The 25287-nt window shown below is 39.8% G+C and overlaps 1 protein-coding gene across 2 annotated transcripts in view; it reads right to left on the reverse strand.

The window, feature by feature from the left end:
* The window catches only part of SGCG (sarcoglycan gamma), a 114629-nt gene extending 102693 nt beyond the window's left edge, over positions 1 to 11936 (reverse strand). Inside the window, exon 1 of one of the 2 annotated variants that reach the window (XM_037001921.2) lies at positions 11668 to 11932. In XM_037001921.2, the coding sequence (XP_036857816.2) occupies positions 11668 to 11721 (54 nt within the window). In that variant the 5' untranslated portion in view covers positions 11722 to 11932. Of the gene's footprint in view, positions 1 to 11667 lie in introns of both variants that reach the window. The other variant, XM_037001924.2, reaches the window with a different exon arrangement.
* Between the last annotated feature and the right edge of the window lie 13351 nt (positions 11937 to 25287).

Here is a 25287-nt window from a genome sequence, read left to right on the forward strand (position 1 = left end):
AGTTTACCTATTCCTTTCACCAATCCCAGAACCTCCCCTATTTATCCTAAAAGCCTTGTAAGTGATAGGCCTTAAGAAACCAAAGTCCTTCTTGGAAAAACTTTGATTCCTTCTTGTGCTTCTGAGACTATAAATATTATAATAAATATTATAGTAAACATTAAAACAAAAATTTTAGGAAGGTAATTCTTACCAGAAGAAAAATAAAAGGGGGGAAGGTCATTTCAAATTCAGAGAAAAGATCCTGAAAGTGCCTTCTAAGGTCTATATTTGCATTTGTCTATGTGTTTATTTATGTACATGTATTTACATTATAGATACAGTGTTTTTATATCTCTGGATGATACTCCCAGTTAATTTATAAAAAGAGCTGTATTTAATTGACTTGGAAATGGAGTGCTTATATAGATTACTCAGAAATATAATAGAAACCCAGGTGTTTTTCAGGTTCACATCATCTGGGAAAATATTCAATATAAAAGCTAGTTCCAGGTTGTTGGTTCAATTAAAGCAGGTGTCTCTTTAGAGTTACTAGCATTAAATATAAAACTTTATTCCACCTAGGTTTATTATAAGTCCAGCAAGTTCATGTTATCTCTGTTATGAAATTTGCCATCAAGAAAATCGCTTGGGCTGACAGCTAATTGTCTAAAGTCTCATTAAGTTTTTGTGTGTAATCTAAACACAATATTAAAAATAAGTAAATTAAATTGATATAACTAGGATAAAACACTTTTAGGTGAACTTTTCAAGTAGTTTAACCCAATCTTTTTTGTAATCAAGCCTTAAAGTTTTGGTTAGTTAAATGATGAGTTAAATTAAATTCATGGAATAACCAGACGATTTCCTAATAAGGTAGATCCTGAAACATTAATTACTGAACTTAGGTCTATCCAATTCTGGCTTCTTAATACAGAGAAATTAAAGATTTTATATCTCTAAACATATTTGGTGCCATACTGAAAAACTGTACTATGAGGAAGCATATGTATATGGGAATTATGAAATGTTTTCATAAAATTGCCCACCTAAAAAATGCTGGTCTAACAGTTCACAATGGCTTAGTTTTCACTAGAAATGAAGGTTTCTAAGGACTAAGAATTCTAGTTAACATACGTAATTAAGGCTATTAGAAATAATAAGAGAAAGAACTCTGTATTCCAGGAAAGGAGGCTATTTTTAGTTTTGGTTAGAAAAGGTATGAGGAATGGACATGAATTTTTGAGGGAAATGAAAAGTGATATTGTCCTTAAGTAAAGCTGACTGTTTCTAAGGGAAAGAGAAAAAGGGAACGAACTAAAACAGACATAAGCTGTAGAAGGCTTGTGGAAAAGGAATTTTGGAGAAATAACTTTATGTATGATCAGGTTAGACAAGATAAAACAGATTTCTTATATGGGCTTTAAAAATCAGCTTTAATATTAAAGTGTACTTATATAAAATTAAACCTTAATTCCTTCCATTTGCTGAAAGTACAATTTTTTCTTGGACTATCGGTCTGCTTTTGATAAGAGATTGTAAAAGATTTTTTTAATCATTTAAAGTAATCTTCTTTAATAAAGAGAAGGAGTCTGTGTTTTTTTCAAAATAATTTCCTATGTTCGCTGTCTTTACCAGACTTTGGTTACTTAAGCAAACTGAGTCTTCTGAAATTTAAAATTTTTGGTTCAGAACTATGTGCCTTTCTGTATTTACCTTTAGCATCCTCTACTAACCTCATGGTTAAATAGATAAGTAAGTATAGTTTCACACCAGTCTACGACCCAGTTTGACATAGTGTTTTAAACTCTTTTGATATTTCTGACAAACATCCCCAAGTTGAATTCTAACAAGTCTTTTTGACATTGAGCTAATTTGGGATTTTTCCAGAGGGCCCCTGGAATATCTCAGAGGATTTGTTCTCTGTCCTTATAAAAATGAAGATGTGAAACTAATTAGGCTTTTTTTTTTTTGAGAGGGCATCTCTCATATTTATTGATCAAATGGTTGTTAACAACAATAAAATTCTGTATAGGAGGGTCAATGCTCAATGTACAATCATTAATCCATCTCAAGCCTAGTTCTCGTCAGTCTCCAATCTTCTGAAGCATAACGAACAAGTTCTTACATGGTGAACGAATTCTTACATAGTGAATAAATTCTTACATGGTGAACAGTACAAGGGCATTCATCACAGAAACTTTCGGTTTTGATCACGCATTATGAACTATAAACAATCAGGTCAAATATGAATATTCGTTTGATTTTTATACTTGATTTATATGCTGATCCCACATTTCTCCCTTTATTATTATTATTATTTTTATTTTTAATAAAATGCTGAAGTGGTAGGTAGATGCAAGATAAAGGTAGAAAACATAGTTTAGTGCTGTAAGAGGACAAATGTAGATGATCAGGTGTGTGCCTATGGACTAAGTATTAATCCAAGCTAGACAAGAACAACAAAACATCCACGGATGCAGAAGATTTCTCTCAAAACAGGGGGGGTGAGGTTCTGAGCCTCACCTCTGTTGATCCCCAATTTCTCACCTGATGGCCCCCCTGCGACTGTGCCTGTCTTAGGTTGTTCCTCCCTTGAGGAATCTTACCCGTCTCTGGCTAAACCAGTCATCTTCCAGGGCCATACAGGGAAATGTAAAGTTGGTAAGTGAGAGAGAAGCCATATTGTTGGAAAAGGTTAGCTTTTTACTTCTTTGCAGATTTATGCCCTGTGGCTTCTATGCCCAGCACTTGTCTCGAGGTATCTTTACCACCTGGAGGAATTATGATACTCGGTAAATTCGATATGAGGCACGAATTCTATTTAAGGGTTGTAATTAGGAAGGAAGAAGAAAAGCTATAGATGTAGCATATGGAAGGAAACATGGGAGGATTGATTATTTCTTTGACATATCTTCTTGTAGAGTACCTTAAGTATGTATAGGTTTTAAACTACTAACTAATTTGCGCTCACATATTAACATAATAGGAATACAGTGACATAAACAAAGCAAATCTATAATTACCATCCATCTCCAGTGAAGCCAAGAAAACCATTTAGGCACCCTAGGCATTTGTGAAAATTTGTCTATGATATGATGGATATTGTCCAACTGTACTTGAACAGTCTGAGAGAAATCAGACAAATTAAAGCAGCCAATTTTTGGGATCTGTTCACATCCCATATGTTCTTTTAACCATAGATAGTCTATAGTCATGAGATTTTGGAGTGCTACAACTTGCACCCCTCCCAACTCCTGGTTGAGTTCCAACAGTACAGATCCGGTCAAATTCGTTGTCTCACTGTATGCACATGCCAGCTAATTAGGCTTTTTTGATACCTTAAATTACATGGAAAGCACAGCCAAATAACTGATGATAAACCTCCTTAGGCTATATTGTATAGATGGATATTATTAATATAAATATTCTAAAAATCCTACGAAATTCCTGAAAATCGGATGTCTCTGTATAATGCTGCCAGTCATAATTCCAGTTATTGTCTTAAAATGTATGTTACAGAAATAGCCAAATTTCCTTATCAATTCCTCTGTGTTGCACTCTCATCATATCTTTAATAATGGACATTTTTAAGTCTTCTGTCATTTACATTTATTGCCTTATTCTAAAACTTTTTGCAAAAATGTACTTACAAAAGTGATTCATACTTTGAGATCATAAAATTGAACTGTATAAGACTTTCAGAATTAATGGAAAAATTGAACTCAAACAAAAATTAGTAACTTGAGACTGAATGAACTGATGAGGATGATTACAACCTCTATGCATTTTTGTTGAAAATATTGCTGGTTCTTTAATCTTTGTTTTCCAGATACAAGAAAACCTTTCCTCTTAAGCTATCTATGACTTTATAGAAATTTAGTAAAATGTACTTTTGTGAACCAAGATGGAACATTTCTCTTTTTTTCCCTGTCTGATCTCTCCAGAGTTAGGAAACTCTTAAACACTTTTTCTTATGGCAATATAATTAGTTATTTGCATAAATTCAATGAAAATCTATTCTCCTTAAAACAGAACAGAATTAATAATGTTGGTTATATTACCAGGACTTTGGATTGTCATATTTAAGAGAGATATACAGACTTAGATATGACCAGATTTAAGGGATTAAGGTTGACTTTTATGGAGCAAATAAAGTCCTGGCCTCAGGCTTTTAAAAGTTCAATCTGAGATTCCTTATAAAAAGTTTCAGCAAAGCAGTCTTAAAAAAGCTTATAATGATAAATCACTGTTCCTGCTACAGTTGTGTAAATAATCAGGCCAAGTTTAATGCAAACAAATCAACTTCACTGCTATTATCTTCGGAGAATAATATGGGGATAATTATAGAGAGAAAAAATATGTTTGCACCTTTATCTGTATTAGATTCTAATGCTGTCGTCTTTGCGGTTTTGTTATATACCTGTAACCTGGACTACATCCTAAATTCCTCTAGTCTCCTAAGGTATTTGGCTATGACTCTCCAAACTAACATTTCCAGTTTTCTCCCATACTTCAGATTTGGAATCACTAAGAACAAGCATTGCCCTTGAACCTCCCTGACGGGGACTTCCCACTATCCAGATGGCAGCCAGACTTCAGGGACTTGACCTTTGGGTACACACCTCACAGACAAAGAATTCTCCCCCTGATGTCCAGCCCCAAATGCTGAGACTTCTGAATGAAACCGACCAGGAAGAAACGTAGCTGACATCAAGGCTAACTGCTTCCATACCAGATGATATCCTTCATACTTTAAGCATAAAACCCCTTCTTCTTCATTTTCTCTCTACTCTGGCACTGGCATGGGAAGATAACATCATCATTTGTATCTCCCAGGTCATTGCAAGGGTGTAACCTTGGGAATTTAGAGCAATTTTTTTATTTCAGGCTAGGAGAAAACAACTAACCCCTAATCTTGTGATCTATTTAGCTGGTTACCTTCAGGTTTGGGCATCTGATTTAAGACCATTATATAAACTGGATTCATCATTCTGCTCCTCATTTTTAGTATAATCATTTTTAAGCTTTGTGACTATTGCCTGTCAAACCTTTGCAGAAATGACATACCCTATAGGGTGATGCTGGGTCAGTGCTTCAAGATAATCTCTAATGCTTATGCCCTTGATAAGATACTGACTTTAAATGGGAAATGCCTGGGAGTTCTCCCTCCTGCCCTTCCTTGTTACTCAATGTGACCTTAAATGGTTTCCAATCACTATGCGCTTTCCCTCCTGCATGACAACCAGGAAAGGCTCTTCCTGGCATAAAGGGACAAAACCACAGGAGACGGAAAACCTGCCTCCTGATCAGTGATGCTTTTGAGGAAAGATCTTGTTCAAAGGGGGACATGTAAAAATGAATGAAAGGAATCTCATTCAAAACCGAGTTGGGAAGCCATGAAGCGGGGAGTTCTCACACACTACAGCCACCACAGTTCACACAGTCTAGCAGGAAGGGGCGAGATGTCCTCTTAGCTCTGCAATAGCTAGGCTGCCCTCACTTGCAGACAATGAGAAGCCGCCTCCACTTCCAACTCATTTTCCTCCAATGAACTTTTGTTCAAGACAACACTTCTTGTATACCTTCTTTCTTCTAAAAAAGGATTTGTCTGTGCTTCCCCTTAGTTTGCCTGTTCTGAATTGCTCTCTGGACTTGTCTGTGGTTTACCACTGTTTGCCTGTCCCAAATTGCAATTCCTCTGCTGTTCTTGAATAAACTCATTTGCTGTTCCATAGCTTTTGTTGTTGAGTTGTTAAGGTTGACAATACCAATCTCTGTAGAAAAATATTCCACAGCAAAACATTATTTCTCTATAATTCACTGCTCTGATGAGTATAGATCAGGGTTTGGCAAGTTATGGTCTGTGTGTTAAAGAAAGCCTCTCTCTGCCTGTTTTTGCGAGTAGTGTTACTGGGCAGCAGCCATGCTTACCTGCTTCACTTTCTCTACGGCTGCTGCCACTGCAGAGTTGAGTATTTGTGACAGAGACCATATGGCCCATAAAGCCTAAAATATTTATTATCTGGCCCTTTACAGAAAAAGTTTGCCAAACCCTGATATATCTCAGTGGAAATAAATATTGTAAGATATGCAAGTCATATTTTAGTTAGATTTTACTATTAAAAAAATTAATGTATTGTATCTAATTATTACTGTTAATCTAAGAGGTGAATCTTTACATTCCCTCTACCTTCTAAAAAAATTAAAAAACTAAAATCAACTGGTACTTACTAAGTACCTATTTTGATTCCAAATTCATACTATGCTTTGAGTTTTTAATAATTAACCTTAATTCCAATAATAAAACCTTAATTATTAATCGTAAGCAACCAATTTCTCAAACTCTAATCAATAACAAAATTGATTGCCCTGATGTCTATTTTCATTTTCCAACCAACATTGGAAGAAATTTTATTAAATAAAAACAAAATTTAATTGTGAAGATATTGACAGCTCAAGAATAAGCAACAGGTTGGATAACCAACCTAAATAACCCACAGATTACATAATCAACATAAATAATTAAGAGTTATCTTTATTATACCATCATTAAATACTTAATAAATCATTTAACATCTCTAATTTTAAAATTTCAGAAGTTGGTTAAAATTTGGCTGTTTTAAAATTTAGGTAATGAATATCATGAATTCTTATGTAAGTCTAGCTGAGAATATGAAGTTCAACTTAATTATAAAATTTATTTCATAATTCTCTTTAAAAATATTCACATGGAAACTGCTCCCCCAAAATGAAATGTATCACACATATGAGTCCTTACAATGAACAGAGAAGGTATAAGTACCACTTTAGCACCAAGACACAGAAATCTTGTACAAAATGCAATTATATATGCATATATATAAACTTCTATGTATGTGTGTATGTGCCTGTGTGTGTATATATATATATACACACACACACGCACATATATATATATATATACGTATAAAGTTATAGGAAAGAATGGAAAACATCCAAGGACTAGAAACAAGGATGGAAATCAAAAAATCAAAGCCAGGGACAGCTGGGAGGTGGTGCTATACACAGAGGTATTCAGATTATTAGACCCACTTATGGGCCTAGTGGCCGAGCTGATTCCTAATGCCCAACAAGGATTGGAGACTAGCCTCTGGCCAGAGCAAGGCCTGAGCTCCCAACATGCAAAGACAGTACAAGAGGCTCCCTCCACTCCAAGGTGGTGAATGGAAAGAAGAACCACTGGAAAAAGGCAAAGTCATAAGCTTGCACCAACCCCAAGCCTGTATATTTTGTGAGTCTGAGTTCGGCCAAATTTAGAACAAACATGTGATGCTGTAATCCTAAAGCATGAAATTTATGTAAAAACTGCTCTAGGACCCACATAACCCCTGGGATCCCAGCAGATGCAGAAGCAAAGCAGTTCCTGGAGATACTTTCACACCCGGTACATTTGAGATTCCTGTCTAAGAATAACTCTCAGTGTCGATGAGCTCACAAAAAATTACAAACCACTTGAGCAATTAAACTGTTATGCTGGGGAATGAGGGCATCAGCCACCCAAGAAGAAATGGAAGACAAGAACGCAAAGGGCCAACATCCACCTAGTGACAGTTGGAGAAAGAGAAGGAGGAAGGGACAAAACAAAGAGATGGTGCCTTCTGCTTTTCTGGAGTTGAGCAAAGACTCTCCGTGGGAGGAAGCACATGGAGCCCTAAGCAGAGCATGTGCTATTTTTAAAGAAACACTGCAGGCGAGTTGCCTGGGCACGAGCCAGGTCAAATAAAGAGACTACAATACGTTTCCCTTAGCACTCCAGTTGGGTCAGTCATGCCTGCCTCCACTTAGGTACACCTCAAAGTTCAGAAATTGGAAAAGAAAAAGGAAGAAAAGCAAAAATGAGGCAATAAAATATGATATACAAAGGGCAATAGAATTATCACCTGCATAGGTCAGCATTAATGAAATTTAAATCTCTCATAAAAAAGTACAATGGGCTAAAATGCCATCCTACTATGCTCAATGCATCTCAAAATTTGCCAATGGAATACTGTTTTGTAATGTATTATTTTATCAACCTCCTGTATTTACCTAATTTACTAAAAAGCAAAGAAAAATATTTTAATTATAGGATGAAGACATAAGAGACTTCTAGTTTACAAAAAAAATTCTGTGAGTTTTTAACGGTACTAAGGTTAATGATATGCATTCTTTTATAGTACTTAATAATAACCTTAAATGAAATCGTCTTCATTTCTCTTGAGTCAATGTCTTACTAGCACTAGTTACATGATCTAATCATTTGAGCTATTGCATATTCCAAAGAATAAAACGCAAATAATAAAAGTTTTCTTGGGTGCTGTGCTGGTGGGAAGCATGGGTTTGCTATTAGGTCCTTGTTATTACTTGGCCCTGCTGAGTAATCACCCTGGCAAATTACAGCCTCTGGACTATTTCCTTCTATGTTAAGATTCCTAATGCCCAACAAGGTATTGGAGACATTGGAGATTTTCCACGATCCTCAGATCTGTAACTATCACCACAGGACGCTTGTGAAGACGTGGTGAAGTGGAATACTCAAAGTGCCTGGCATAAAAGAGGAGCCCCATCAGTGTAAACACAGCACTCTTTAAAGAGAGTGCTAGAAACCAGAGGTAAACGAGCAAATGTAAGAAGGAATTTATCTGGGAATAATTTATTGGTTGTTTACCTCAAATCTTTCTGGATTGTGGGTGGATTATAAATAGGGAGTCAAGACTCTTAAAGGAGGAGATAGAGGCAGAAACCATGGTTACAAAGACAGGCCAGTGTTCAGGAGAGCTTGGCCAAGCAGTGAGGATGGAAAATATAAACATTCCTTTACACTCAGAAGCCATCTGCAATCAAATGTCTGTACATCACCACACCTGTGAAATGCAACACAACCTCAATGACAACACAACCCGTAGAATTTCACATAAATAATTCAATGATTCATGTAGACATTCTCTATAAAAGCACGACTGTTACATAGCCATTGCCTTTTTAAGTTTGGTTGCTACTTAGGTCTTTGTTTCCAACACAATATGACTTTAGTTAAGTTTTTCATATTTAAAAAATTTCCTTTTTTGTCATTCAGGTGAGTTATTATATGTTATTTTTAGAAAAAAAGTCTAGGAACAAATAGTCTAGTTGGCAAAATATCATAAGCATATTTTTATAAATTAATACCTGGTTTGTGTTACCTTTCTAAACAGAATTTTCATTGTTTTATTATTAATTTAATTATGAATGTATAATTGTTATAATGGAGTGACTCAAGACTCTGTATGTGCAACAGCCAAGCCTACATGCTGAGAATCTAATGTGGGTGACCTCAGCCAGGGGTCCAAAACTCTCTGAGAACTGTTAGCCTCTTGAACTCAAGCCCAGATTTTCCAAGATCCTCAGATCTGTAACTATCACCAGATTTTCAAAGATGTCCATCACCTTCAAATAGTTAGGAAACATCACTTTACTATCTCCTTTTTCCTGTTGTCTTCTATTTCAGCACAAATATTTCCCTCTTATAAAAAGATACGTTAAAAAGACAAACTGTTATATGTAGTTACATTGTTTCCTAATTTAGAAGGTGTCATGTTCAAAAACTTATGTGCAAATATACTTCAAACAAGGGGTATCTATGTAGGTAACACTGTACCATTGATAACACATAACAGGTGTGTCTACTTCATATAAATTTAACTACAGAAAACATAATGAAATGGGCATTTTTTTTAAAATCACAAGGAACCTAAGTCCTTAGAAAATCAAATGTTTGGGTTATTATACCATAACTGGAAATGTCCATATAAATCACTTCCTAAAATACAATTCAAGAGGAATAAAATTAGCTTAACCTTTTTTGTTTAACTGTAACTGTGGTCATAGATACTTGCCCACTTTACCTACAGTAAAATAGGTGCTCTTGCAGGACATGACCTTAAGTATCAAATATCTAAATGAGAATCTCATAGATGTAAAAAATCCATACACCAAATAATGAAATGATGATGACTGAACTGTAATAGTGTATGTGTGTGTGTGTGTGTGTGTATATATGTGTATATATATATATACATAGAGATTAAAAAATATATATAATCTACTTTAAATATCTTCCAGCAACAGTAAAATGCTTCTTTAAAAACAAAATGAGCATTATCCTCATCTCTGAGAGGTGTTTTAATTGTTTAAAAAAGCAATTGTTAAACATGAAAGTTTCCTTATTTCTTTTACAGTCTGCTATGTAGTTCCAGTGACTTTAATTTACTAAACGTATTATTCATCACTGTATAGTTTTTTATTACAATTGTTCTCCAGGACACCTTATACACTCCTAAGCCCCCAAGTGTAAATGTACTGTATGCATAAATGATTTATGTGTAGTATCTACTCAATATTGTATTTAATGTCTGATTCAGCAAAAACAAACATTAAACATGAAAAGAACATAGGATTTAGGGAAGGTGAAATACTTGAAAACATCCTTAAAAGTTCATTATAGTTTTATACATGTGCAGTGGATACATATGCTAATCACTTTGTTTGGAAGCACATTTCCTCCAGAGGAAGTTTTAATACCAGAGACACTGAACCTTTTAGTAAAATATTCCATCACCAAAACCCAAGAGATTAATTTAAGTATGTTTTTTAGTAATATTGCGAGACCTACTTTTCAGAGTTTCTCAATCACCTGCTCAGATTAAAGAAAAAAAATCCCAAGAAGAGCCATACAAAAAAAAAGGTTTGCTTTTTTAAAAAATAAATGCAATTCCATTGCTTTACAAACAGGTTTACCTGCTTTAATGGACACCCGGAAGCATTAATGCAAAAATACTCTGCATATAATGAAGGGCTATTATTATAAATCTACTTGTACAACATTCAGTATCACTTGATGAATAGTGGTTTCACAGATAAAATATACGTGATTGTACCAGTATTTATAAACATCCCACTGTCCAGTCGTGATTTAAAAATCATCAACTTCCTAACTTTGATCTAACCAAGTGATAACATGCAAATACAAAAATACCAACCACAGGTGCTTCAGGAGACTAGCAGGTATAATGGGGCGGGGATCATCAAGTTATAATCCCGTTGAAGGTGATGAGCCACCTGGGATTTTAAGTAATCTTTGTTTCCCCTCTGAACTGCCCACGTCGGCCCTCCGCAACTCTGCACTGTCTCGGTGCAGGGACTCTGCTTACTAATGTCAAGGATAGACTCGTCAGCAGTCTAGGGCAATGTTTTGGCAAAAGCAATTTACAGAAAAAAAAGTCACTCTTATCTTCTCTCATTTCTACACACCCCCTTTCTCTCTCTCTCTCTCTCCCTCTCTCTCACACACAATGTACAACGGATTTCTGCCCTATGTCAGAGTGCACATCAGTTAGCAAAGTTTTTTGGGCAAACAAAGGCCAAACTACACTTCTCAATTACACCTCCCCGTCGTGCCAGAGCCCCCGCCGGCCGGCGGATGAGGAGGGCAACGCTGCCCGGGGCACAGAGGAGCGGAGGGAGCAGGCGGGGCTGGGGACCCCGCTTGGAAGGCGGCGGTGGGTCCTTGGGCCCAGGCTGGAGAGGGAGAGGGGCGCCCAGCAGCCGGCAGTTAGTCTGGGGGCATGCAAGAGGAGGAAACCTGGGGGGTCTGGGAGCGCAGAGGCGGTCCGCGGCTACCCTCTTTACCTGCTGTACGTCTCGGGGTCCGCGGGCGGGAAGGGCCACTGCGTTTCCCCTCATTGCAGGCGGGATGAGCCCCGTGTCTCCTCGGGCAGCGGGGTCCGGACTCCGTCCTCCTTCCTCCGCGACGACAGCGGCCGCTCTGCTCCTGGGAGGGGGCGCCGCTCCGCCGCCGGCGGGTGCCCACCGCCCCGCCTGGCCCCGGGCGCCGGGAAAGTGGGGGCACGACTGCTCCGTGGGGCTCGCCCCGAGCCGCGTCACGGCCACCCGGCGCTCTCCCCTCCCCACGCCCCGCCCCCAGATGCTCCGCGTCCGCCCCGTCCCCGGCCGTCCAGCCCCGCGCCCCCGACTGCCGCCCCGCCCCGCGCCCCGCCCTGCCCCGCGGAGCGGGGTAGCCGCCGGGAGGGCAAGAGTGCGCACCCCCTCGCGCTCCCGCCGCGCACCCCCGCAGGCCCCCGCCACGCCGCCCACCCCGCGCCCCTCCCCAACTGCCGCTGACCCAGGACTCCGTGCCCCTCACGCCCCCTGCGCGCGACCCCGGCCTCCCCCGTCCCGCCCGCCCCCCGCGGCCGCGCACGCCGCCGCAGGGCAGGAGCGCTTCTCGGCGTCGGCGGCTCCCCAGGCTCCTCTCTGCCCCGTGCGCGGGGGTGTCTCCCCGCCAGCCCCGTCTGCCTCGCGCACCTGGGCTCGGCGCCCTCGTGAAGAGCAGCATCTCCCCACCTCAGGTCCCGGTCCCCCACGGTTAGGAGAGTCGGCGCCTTCCAATCCCGGCGCTTCAGGGCGTCCCTGCGGGGAAATACCTTTTGCAAGACCCCCACCCAGCCTGGAGCCACTGGGGCCTCAGAAGCAGTTTTCTCTCAAGACACGCCTGAGAAGCAAGAGTCTTGTCTTGCCGCTAGGGGGCACCCTTTAGGGTTCTTTGGAATTCTTGGCTGTGGCAAAAATAATGTTGCACGTTAGCTCTTTGAGTCAGGATCTGAAATAGTGTGTGCCGGTCCATTACTTCTAAAAAGCTGCTTTTCTACATTTTTTTTAAGGCCTAAAGAGGTTCGTCTAATTGTGATCATAAGACACACAAGTGTCCTGTGTAGTGCTTGTGTATTTAAGTCGCGCCCTTGCTGGCTGACATCTGCACGTGCGCTGGGCAGCCTTCAACCAGAGAGGGGACTTGGCTTTCTCAGTTCCGTGTCTGGAGAATGGTATGGGTATCTGACGATGTTTGATGAATGTTGCTCGGAGGAGGGAAATGGGCACACACATCCCTGAAAGGATCATTCGTCTTATTTCCTAAATGGAGACATGCTCCCATATTTGAAAACACGTAGAAACATGCAGATGATGGACTATTTAAAACTATTTTCATGTAACAAAATGGATAATTGCAAGGCAGAAATATTACAACCTTTCCATTACATATTTTTTAAAACAAACTTTTTCAAAAGTAGAAATCTAAAGGGGATAAGGCAACTTCCCAGAAAACGCTTAAAGTTTCACTATTCTCTACCACACAGGTGATAGTGACATCTATTTTTTAAAACAACTTACTCTCACAAGGATAAATAAGATTGATGTAGGTTGAGATACATTTTTAAAGATGTATTAATGATTTTTCTACCTGTTTCACAGGCAGCATAATGAAAAGCATTGTAAATTATTGCTCTAAAAATATCCATACTCTCCAGTAATGTTGCAGTTTATTTGTGTGGAAGAATTTAAAAGTTATTAATGTATTTTACTTGCCAAAATTCAAATGATCTCAGAGTTAAGACTTCTCTTCTGTTGGTTTAGAAGGAAACAACCAGAAACAATTTCATGCTACAGATGGTGAGAGCACGGAGGAGCCAGAGCACTTGCCATAATTCTCCTGCTGGAAAAGCTAAATATATCCAGAGCAGTGTATGGAAAAACCCAAGAGTGTGTACCTGGCAGGGAGTCTCCAAATGGTTTTGAAGGAGCACCTTATCAGGTCAAAGTATTCTGAGCAACCTTATATATAGTTATTTGTAAGTTATGTGCATCTATGAATATATTTTATACTATTTGCATAAAATCAACATTTTACTTACATTGCAACACAGATAGATATTTTAGAGGGAAAGATAAATGTACATATAAACAGGAAAAGTATTGGGATGATGTGAGGATTTCCGCATTGAATTTCCATTGAAACCACCGTAAGTGGTGAAAATTATTTAAAAAATAATCATTTAAAGTCTCTGGAAGTTGTCTTAAGGGCATGCAGCAAATGAAGGAACATATACTCATAGAAATCTGTGAAGTCTTGTTAAGTATGTTATAGTAGGCAGTTAGACATAAGCAGGACAAAAGGGCCAGCCCATCACCAAGGGCGACTTCTCCCTGGCCAGCCCCTAAGCCCTCCTTAGTTCCCAGGTCCACAGTCAGGGACGCCTAGTTTATCAGCAGGCCCAGACAGTTAAGGACACCTCTATTGTCAAGAGGCCCAAGAACACAGGTGCTTCTCTGATTACAGAGCATGATGTGCAAGGTCAGAAGACTTTGTCCAAAAGTAACCCCACCTCATTAAAATAACATCTAAATCAAATTAGCACTGTGGTTTTGGCCCCCCTGCAGGCTTCTCATAGGTACTTAGGGGTAAGGAGCCTGGGTACTGAGAAAAAGTTATACAACCTAGAGCTGTAAATCAAAAGACATAGATGCACAGCAGGACTTCTGACCTTCTTAAGAAAAAGTCAAAGCCAATCTCACTAATACCAATCCTGCTTCTGGTTTCCAGACACCAGCTCTCCACCCTTCTTGAGAGTGTACTTATGCTTTGCTTAAGAGACTCCTGCTGTTTAAAAATGTCCTAAGTCCTAAGTCTCTTGATTGAATTCTTTCTTTCGAGAAGACAAGAATTAGGGAAACGTGACATGTCCTGCTGGTAACAAGTACAGCAAGAATCTGGGCCCCTGGGCCACACTCCTCCAGCTCCCCAGCTTAGTGTAATGAAGTGCTGCTATGGGTGGCTGCAGCCAAGAAGATGGCCTCTCTCTCCCCCAGTCTGCAGACTAGGAAATTGGTTTCTCCCTGGGAGGGACAGGCTCATCTCCATTCCCCCAACCTGTATACAGAAGTGCTATTCCAGGCAAGTGTGGCTGAGGGATCTGGGCCTTTCCACTTGCCCAGCCACCACTGTAGGATGGAAACGCTATTCCAGGTATGGCAGGCTAAGAATTTTGGGCCACTACTGTCCCCACCTAGGGCAATTGCTCAAAGAAGACCTTCATTTTTAAAGCTTCCACACCAATTTTTTCACTAAAATCTCCTAATATGCATGAGAGATGGCCTGTTAATGATTTATTTATTCTATAGCAACAGACTCTGAAGTTTCCTTGAAAGATGCTGTAATTCCATGGGGAAAATATGTTCCCAGCCAGGGGCAAATAACCTTTGAAGCCAAAATCAATCAAAGGGAGAAATAAAGTGGGAGAAACCCATTTATTGCTTACAAGCAGTCCTCTACTTATGCTTGCCCTTGTCCCACAACCTGGGTGCAGAAAGGCCCCACCTAACCTTTCTTCTCCCCGTGCACGCTAGCTCTCCACCCCTATTTGTAGTCACCTATTGATACAGACGCGCACTAAGGCCAGGTGAGAGATTCTGGAAATATTGCAATTTTATCCACAGGCATGCTTACCTTTCTACAGGTTTTTTCAATTTTCCTTTGTTTCAGTTAAGTCATTATGATTATGTGATAAAAAATTTAATTACCCAGACTCTTGCAGTGCATAAACATCTTGGGAGCGGTCAGACAAAGAAACAGAGTGGACTCTATGCCCCTAAGACCTTTTGTGTCTTTCTCTTTCAGTATGGTAGATGTACCACAGTGTGTGAAAGTAATAATTGCAATTTGACAAAATCTGTTATTTCTTGACAATTATTTATCCCATAGAATAATATACTTTTATTCATATTCCTGTTAGCTTTCTACATTTCTTCTCTTTCACTGAATATTTTCATTGAATTTTTCATAGATGAAACCCCTACCCATTTCTCACGTTTCATAATCTTAATCTAGAATAATTAAAATTATTGTCATGGTCTTGTGCCACTGTTAAATTTCACTAGGTCTTAAGTTAATCACTTTTAATATAATTGTAAAATTGTTTTAATTAAGAAATTCTAAAAGCATGCAAGTTATACTGTCATTGTCATTCTTAATTCTCATCTCTTTTCTCCTCATTTTCATATTAACAGACATTTTTATTTCATCTTCTCTCTCTTTCCTACTCTTTTCTGTTTTGTGTTATATTATGCTCTCTCTTCACTTTCTCTTACTCTCTACTATCTTTTTATCCACCACTATTTTCTTCCCCATTTATTCATTTCATCTCATTTCACCCATTTTATCTATTTGATGTTTTCATTTCGAAATTATTTTCTCTTATTTTTTTGTCCTTTAATTATTTGCTATTAGTACCACAAAACAACTCATTAAAATCTCTCTTGTGTTTTCTATCATGAAGGATGATTTGAGAACTAGCAGGTCTCAGTTGTGCCTGTCTGACAGCAATAAAATTTAACAGAGCACAAGAGAGGCCTAGCGTCTTTGGGTGAATGATAAATCAGGTATTACCAGCACTTAAGTAGAAAGGAAAACAAAATCCATGCAAGACTGAATAAGAATAATTCTTCTCCACAACATGGAAGTGAAAGACAAGACACACTTGTATTTAGGAGAGCAAGTACAAACTACTTAGATGATAGAGTCTGAACATACAGTAAGTAAATAAACGGGAGCTTAGAGGAAGTTAAAAATGGAACTTATAGAGAAAGAGATGTAGCACTGGAAAAAGATGAGAAAATTTCTCTTAAAATGAGGGAAGACATGAGGATGGCGGAGTGAGTAGAGCAGTGGAAATCTCCTCCCAAAAACACATAGAGCTATGAAAATATAACAAAGAAAAATCTTCCTAAAATAGAGACCACAGGACACAGGACAACATCCAGACCACATCCACACCTGCAAGGAACCAGCGCCGTGCGAAGGGGGTAAGATACAAGCCCCGGTCCGGCGGGACCCGAGCGCCCCTCCCCCCGGCTCCCGGCGGGTGGAGAGAAACCGGAGCGGTTTTTTTTTTTTTTTTTTTTTTTTTTTGGCGAGCGCTTTTTGGAAGCCTTAGAGGGACGGGCCCCCGTTGCTGGGGAGGCAGGGTGGCGGGACCGGTGAGCAGGTGCCTGGGAACGGCGCTGGAGGACAAAGAACACCCCGCGTTTCTCCCTGCGGGACCGGCGGGCGGGTGCCTGAGACCGGTGCCTGAGGACGGAGGAGGTCGCGCGTTTTTCCCCTTTTTTTTTTTTTTCTCTTTTTGGCGAGCGCTTTTTGGAAGCCTTGAAGGGACGGGGACCCCAGTGCTAGGGAGGCAGGGTGGCGGGACTGGTGAGCGGGTGCCTGGGACCGGCGCCTGAGGACAAAGAATATCCCACGTTTTTCCCTGCGGGACCGGAGGGCGGGTGCCTGAGACTGGCACTTGAGGACAGAGGAAATCGCGCGTTTTTCCCCTTTTTTTTTCTCTTTTCTGCGAGTGCTTTTTGGAAGCCTAAAAGGGACAGGGACCCCGGTGCTAGGGAGGCAGGGCGGCGGGACTGGTGAGCGGGTGCCTGGGACCGGCACCTGAGGACAAAGAATATCCCGCGTTTTTCCCTGTGGGACCGGTGGGTGGGTGCCTGAGACCGGCACCTGAGGACGGAAGAAATCGCGCGTTTTTCCCCTTTTTTTCTCTCTTTTTGGCGAGTGCTTTTTGGAAGCCTTGAAGGGACAGGGACCCCGGTGCTAGGGAGGCAGGGCGGCGGGACCAGTGAGCGGGTGCCTGGGACCGGCACCTGAGGACAAAAAAAAAAAAAAAAAAAATCGCTTGTTTTTTCCTTTTTTTTTCCCATTCTTTCTGTTCCCTCTCTCATTGTTGCTGTTGTTGTTTTGGTTTGGAGAGTGCTTTTTGGAAGTCTTAAAGGGGCAGGACAGGTCACTTAGACCAGAGGCAGGGAATCTGGGGATCTCTGGGCACTCTAACCCCCTGGGCAGCAGGGAGCACAGAGGCCCCTTACGGAGATAAATAGCCTCGTGGCCGCTCCCCCTCCAATGGGGCTCCACCATTTTGGAGGAACAGCCCCAGCCAGGCCAAGCCCACAGCAACAGCGGAGATAAACCCCAAAGCAACTGGGCAGGAAGCAGAAGCCCTGCCTGCGCACAGCTGCCCAGCACAAGCAACTAGAGGTCGCTATTCTCCCAGGAAAAGGCTACAAACCAACAAGAAGGGAAGCTCTTCCAGCGGTCACTTGTACCAGCTCTGCAAACTATCTCTATCACCATGAAAAGGCAAAACTACAGGCAGACAAAGATCACAGAGACAACACCTGAGAAGGAGACAGACCTAACTAGTCCTCCTGAAAAAGAATTCAAAATAAAAATCATGAACATGCTGACAGAGATGCAGAAAAAAATGCAAGAGCAATGGGATGAGATGCAGAGAAAAATGCAAGAGCAGTGGGATGAGATGCAGAGAAAAATGCAAGAGCAGTGGGATGAAGTCCGGAAGGAGATCACAGATGTCAGGAAAGAGATCACAGAAGTGAAACAATCCCTGGAAGGATTTATAAGCAGAATGGATAAGATGCAAGAGGCCATTGAAGGAATAGAAGCCAGAGAACAGGAACGTATAGAAGCTGACATAGAGAGAGATAAAAGGATCTCCAGGAATGAAACAACACTAAGAGAAATATGTGACCAATATAAAAGGAAAAACATTCGTATTATAGGGATACCAGAAGAGGAAGAAAGAGGAAAAGGGATAGAAAGTGTCTTTGAAGAAATAATTGCTGAAAACTTCCCCAAACTGGGGGAGGAAATAATCGAACAGACCATGGAATTATACAGAACCCCCAACAGAAAGGATCCAAGGAGGACAACACCAAGACACATAGTAATTAAAATGGCAAGGATCAAGGACAAGGAAAGAGTTTTAAAGGCAGCTAGAGAGAAAAAGGTCACCTATAAAGGAAAACCAATCAGGCTAACATCAGACTTCTCAACAGAAACCCTACAGGCCAGAAGAGAATGGCATGATATACTTAATGCAATGAAACAGAAGGGCCTTGAACCAAGGATACTGTATCCAGCACGACTATCATTTAAATATGATGGTGGGATCAAACAATTCCCAGACAAGCAAAAGCTGAGGGAATTTACTTCCCACAAACCACCTCTACAGGGCATCCTACAGGGACTGCTCTAGATGGGAGCACCCCTAAAAAGAGCACAGAACAAAACACACAACATATGAAGAATGGAGGAGGAGGAATAAGAAGGGAGAGAAGAAAAGAATCTCCAGACAGTGTATATAACAGCTCAATAAGCGAGCTAAGTTAGGCAGTAAGATACTAAAGAAGCTAACCTTGAACCTTTGATAACCACGAATCTAAAGCCTGCAATGGCAATAAGTACATATCTCTCAATAGTCACCCTAAATGTAAATGGACTTAATGCACCAATCAAAAGACATAGAGTAATAGAATGGATAAAAAAGCAAGACCCATCTATATGCTGCTTACAAGAAACTCACCTTAAACCCAAAGATAAGCATAGACTAAAAGTCAAGGGATGGAAAAACATATTTCAGGCAAACAACAGTGAGAAGAAAGCAGGGGTTGCAGTACTAATATCAGACAAAATAGACTTCAAAACAAAGAAAGTAACAAGAGATAAAGAAGGCCACTACATAATGATAAAGGGCTCAGTCCAACAAGAGGATATAACCATTCTAAATATATATGCACCCAATACAGGAGCACCAGCATATGTGAAGCAAATACTAACAGAACTAAAGAGGGAAATAGACTGCAATGCATTCATTGTAGGAGACTTCAACACACCACTCACCCCAAAGGATAGATCCACCGGGCAGAAAATAAGTAAAGACACACAGGCACTGAACAACACACTAGAACAGATGGACCTAATAGACATCTATAGAACTCTACATCCAAAAGCAACAGGATATACATTCTTCTCAAGTGCACATGGAACATTCTCCAGAATAGACCACATACTAGCTCACAAAAAGAGCCTCAGTAAATTCCACAATATTGAAATTCTACCAACCAATTTTTCAGACCACAAAGGTATGAAAGTAGAAATAAATTCTACAAAGAAAACAAAAAGGCTCACAAACACATGGAGGCTTAACAACATGATACTAAATAATCAATGGATCAATGAACAAATCAAAATAGAGATCAAGGAATATATAGAAACAAATGACAACAACAACACTAAGCCCCAACTTCTGTGGGATGCAGCGAAAGCAGTCTTAAGAGGAAAGTATATAGCAATCCAGGCACACTTGAAGAAGGAAGAACAATCCCAAATGAATAGCCTAACATCACAATTATTAAAACTGGAAAAAGAAGAACAAATGAGGCCTAAAGTCAGCAGAAGGAGGGACATAATAAAGATCAGAGAAGAAATAAACAAAATTGAGAAGAATAAAACAATAGCAAAAATCAACGAAACCAAGAGCTGGTTCTTTGAGAAAATAAACAAAATAGATAAGCCTCTAGCCCAACTTATTAAGAGAAAAAGAGAGTCAACACAAATCAACATAATCAGAAATGAGAATGGAAAAATCACGACAGACTCCACAGAAATACAAAGAATTATTAAAGACTACTATGAAAACCTATATGCCAACAAGCTGGAAAACCTAGAAGAAATGGACAACTTCCTAGAAAAATACAACCTCCCAAGACTGACCAAGGAAGAAACACAAAAGTTAAACAAACCAATTACAAGCAAAGAAATTGAAACAGTAATCAAAAAACTACCCAAGAACAAAACCCCGGGGCCGGACGGATTTACCTCGGAATTTTATCAGACACACAGAGAAGACATAATACCCATTCTCCTTAAAGTGTTCCACAAAATAGAAGAAGAGGGAATACTCCCAAACTCATTCTATGAAGCCAACATAACCCTAATACCAAAACCAGGAAAAGACCCCACCAAAAAAGAAAATTACAGACCAATATCCCTGATGAATGTAGATGCAAAAATACTCAATAAAATACTAGCAAACAGAATTCAACAGTATATCAAAAGGATCATACACCATGACCAAGTGGGGTTCATCCCAGGGATGCAAGGATGGTACAACATTCAAAAATCCATCAACATCATCCACCACATCAACAAAAAGAAAGACAAAAACCACATGATCATCTCCATAGATGCTGAAAAAGCATTTGACAAAATTCAACATCCATTCATGATAAAAACTCTCAGCAAAATGGGAATAGAGGGCAAGTACCTCAACATAATAAAGGCCATATATGATAAACCCACAGCCAGCATTATACTGAACAGCGAGAAGCTGAAAGCATTTCCACTGAGATCGGGAACCAGACAGGGATGCCCACTCTCCCCACTGTTATTTAACATAGTACTGGAGGTCCTAGCCACGGCAATCAGACAAAACAAAGAAATACAAGGAATCCAGATTGGTAAAGAAGAAGTTAAACTGTCACTATTTGCAGATGATATGATACTGTATATAAAAAACCCTAAAGACTCTACTCCAAAACTACTAGAACTGATATCAGAATACAGCAAAGTTGCAGGATACAAAATCAACACACAGAAATCTGTAGCTTTCCTATACACTAACAACGAATCAATAGAAAGAGAAATCAGGAAAACAATTCCATTCACCATTGCATCAAAAAGAATAAAATACCTAGGAATAAACCTAACCAAGGAAGTGAAAGACTTATACTCTGAAAACTACAAGTCACTCTTAAGAGAAATTAAAGGGGACACTAATAAATGGAAACTCATCCCATGCTCATGGCTAGGAAGAATTAATATCGTCAAAATGGCCATCCTGCCCAAAGCAATATACAGATTTGATGCAATCCCTCTCAAATTACCAGCAACATTCTTCAATGAATTGGAACAAATAATTCAAAAATTCATATGGAAACACCAAAGACCCTGAATAGCCAAAGCAATCCTGAAAAAGAAGAATAAAGTAGGGGGGATCTCACTCCCCAACTTCAAGCTCTACTACAAAGCCATAGTAATCAAGACAATTTGGTACTGGCACAAGAACAGAGCCACAGACCAGTGGAACAGATTAGAGACCCCAGAAATTAACCCAAACATATATGGTCAATTAATATTTGATAAAGGAGCCATGGACATACAATGGCAAAATGACAGTCTCTTCAACAGATGGTGCTGGCAAAACTGGACAGCTACATGTAGGAGAATGAAACTGGACCATTGTCTAACCCCATATACAAAGGTAAACTCAAAATGGATCAAAGACCTGAATGTAAGTCACGAAACCATTAAACTCTTGGAAAAAAACATAGGCAAAAACCTCTTAGACATAAACATGAGTGATCTCTTCTTGAACATATCTCCCCGGGCAAGGAAAACAACAGCAAAAATGAGCAAGTGGGACTACATTAAGCTGAAAAGCTTCTGTACAGCAAAAGACACCATCAATAGAACAAAAAGGAACCCTACAGTATGGGAGAATATATTTGAAAATGACAGATCCGATAAAGGCTTGACGTCCAGAATATATAAAGAGCTCACACGCCTCAACAAACAAAAAACAAATAACCCAATTAAAAAATGGGCAGAGGAACTGAACAGACAGTTCTCCAAAAAAGAAATACAGATGGCCAAGAGACACATGAAAAGATGCTCCACATCGCTAATTATCAGAGAAATGCAAATTAAAACTACAATGAGGTATCACCTCACACCAGTAAGGATAGCTGCCATCCAAAAGACAAACAACAACAAATGTTGGCGAGGCTGTGGAGAAAGGGGAACCCTCCTACACTGCTGGTGGGAATGTAAATTAGTTCAACCATTGTGGAAAGCAGTTTGGAGGTTCATCAAAATGCTCAAAACAGACGTACCTTTTGACCCAGGAATCCCACTCCTAGGAATTTACCCTAAGAACGCAGCAATCAAGTTTGAGAAAGACAGATGCACCCCTATGTTTATCGCAGCACTATTTAGAATAGCCAAGAATTGGAAGCAACCTAAATGTCCATCGGTAGATGAATGGATAAAGAAGATGTGGTACATATACACAATGGAATACTACTCAGCCATAAGAAGTGGAAAAATCCAACCATTTGCAGCAACATGGATGGAGCTGGAGAGTATTATGCTCAGTGAAATAAGCCAAGCGGAGAAAGAGAAATACCAAATGATGTCACTCATCTGAGGAGTCTAGGAGCAAAGGAAAAACTGAAGGAACAAAACAGCAGTGGAATTACAGAACCCAAAAATGGACTAACAGGTACCAAAGGGAAAGGAACTGAGGAGGATGGGTGGGCAGGGAGGGATAAGGGGGGGGAAGAAAAAGGGGGTTATTAAGATTAGCATGCATGGGGGGGAGGGAGCAAGGGGAGGGTGGGCTGCACAACACAGAGAGGACAAGTAGTGACTCTACAACATTTTGCTAAGCTGATGGACAGTAACCGTAATGTGGTTGTTAGGGGGGACCTGATATAGGGGAGAGCATAGTAAACATAGTATTCTTCATGTAAGTGTAGATTAAAAATTTAAAAAAAAAAAAAGAAAGAAAGAAAGAAAGAAAGAAGGAAAAGGGGGATTACTCCTTAACAGGATAAAACTATTGGTAAATCAAAGATCAACGCATGCTTTAAATATCCTTAATGTTGATCACTTAAAGGGTGTCAGATGATCAGCTATGGAGGTACTCTTTTCTGATAATATTCCTTTCTCTTAATTAAAAAAAAAAAAAAAAAGCAGTTACTGTGTGCTGACCTCCAATGAGTTCTGCACAGTGGTATAGAGGGCATGTCAAAGTGTGGGCAAAGGGTCTGTTTGTTTCTATGCAGGAGATCAAGGCCTAGCTTGGATACCCAGAAAATGAACTAAGATACGATATGAGGAGGAGCTTCCGGCATCAGCACTCTCTGGAGGACTTGTGCCGGGGGATGATCATCAAAAAGCCTCCACAGGGATCCAGACGATGCTGCGGTTGTGGCTGCATCCAGCCCACCATCTCCTGGACTTGCCATAAGAATGAGGAGGGAGATGTCTAGGCTGGCATGTGCATACAGTGAGACAACAAATTTGACCGGATCTGTACTGTTGGAACTCAACCAGGAGTTGGGAGGGGTGCAAGTTGTAGCACTCCAAAATCTCATGACTATAGACTATCTATGGTTAAAAGAACATATGGGATGTGAACAGATCCCAGAAATGGGCTGCTTTAATTTGTCTGATGGTTCAAGTACAGTTGGACAATATCTATCATATCATAGATAAATTTTCACAAATGCCTAGGGTGCCTAAATGGTTTTCTTGGCTTCACTGGAGATGGATGGTAATTATAGATTTGCTTTGTTTATGTCACCGTATTCCTATTATGTTAATATGTGTGTGCAAATTAGTTAGTAGTTTAAAACCTATACATACTTAAGGTACTATACAAGAAGATATGTCAAAGAAATAATCAATCCTCCCAAGTTTCCTTCGTATGCTACATCTATAGCTTTTCTTCTTCCTTCCTAATTACAACCCTTAAATAGAATTCGTGCCTCATATCGAATTTACCGAGTATCATAATTCCTCCAGGTGGTAAAGATACCTCGAGACAAGTGCTGGGCATAGAAGCCACAGAGCATAAATCTGCAAAGAAGTAAAAAGCTAACCTTTGCAAACAATATGGCTTCTCTCTCACTTACCAACTTTACATTTCCCTGTATGGCCCCGGAAGATGACTGGTTAGCCAGAGACGGGTAAGATTCCTCAAGGGAGGAACAACCTAAGACAGGCACAGTCGCAGGGGGGCCATCAGGTGAGAATTTGGGGATCAACAGAGGTGAGGCTCAGAACCTCACCCCCCCTGCTTTGAGAGAAATCTTCTGCATCCGTGGATGTCTTGATGCCCTTGTCTAGCCTGGATTAATACTTAGTCCATAGGCACACACCTGATCATCTGATCATCTACATTTGCCTTCTTACAGCACTAAACTATGTTTTCTACCTTTATCTTGCATCTACCTACCACTTCAGCATTTTATTAAAAATAAAAATAATAATAATAGTAGGAGAAATGGGGGATCAACATATAGATCAAGTACAAAAATCAAACGAATATTCATATTTGACCTGATTGTTTATAGGTCATATTGCATGATCAAAACCGAAAGTTTCTGTGATGAATGCCCTTGTACTGTTCACCATGTAAGAATTTATTCACTATGTAAGAATTCGTTCACCATGTAAGAACTTGTTCGTTATGCTTCAGAAGATTGAAGACTGACGAGAATTAGGCTTGAGATGGATTAATGATTGTACATTGAGCGTTGACCCCCCTATACTGAATTTTATTGTTGTTAACAACCATTTGATCAATAAATATGAGAGATGCCCTCTCAAAAAAAAAAAAAAATGAGGGAAGACATGATTATGTACTTAAAATATTACCATTTTAAAGTAAATTAAGGAATGATAAGATAATTAAAATTTTCTTTCACATAAAAATAAACTTCAATTATAAAATTAATAAGTAATGGGGATGAAAAGTACAGCATAGAGAATATAGTTAACAA

This window comes from Manis javanica, chromosome 1 (assembly GCF_040802235.1).
Source record: "Manis javanica isolate MJ-LG chromosome 1, MJ_LKY, whole genome shotgun sequence".
NCBI lineage: Eukaryota > Metazoa > Chordata > Mammalia > Pholidota > Manidae > Manis > Manis javanica.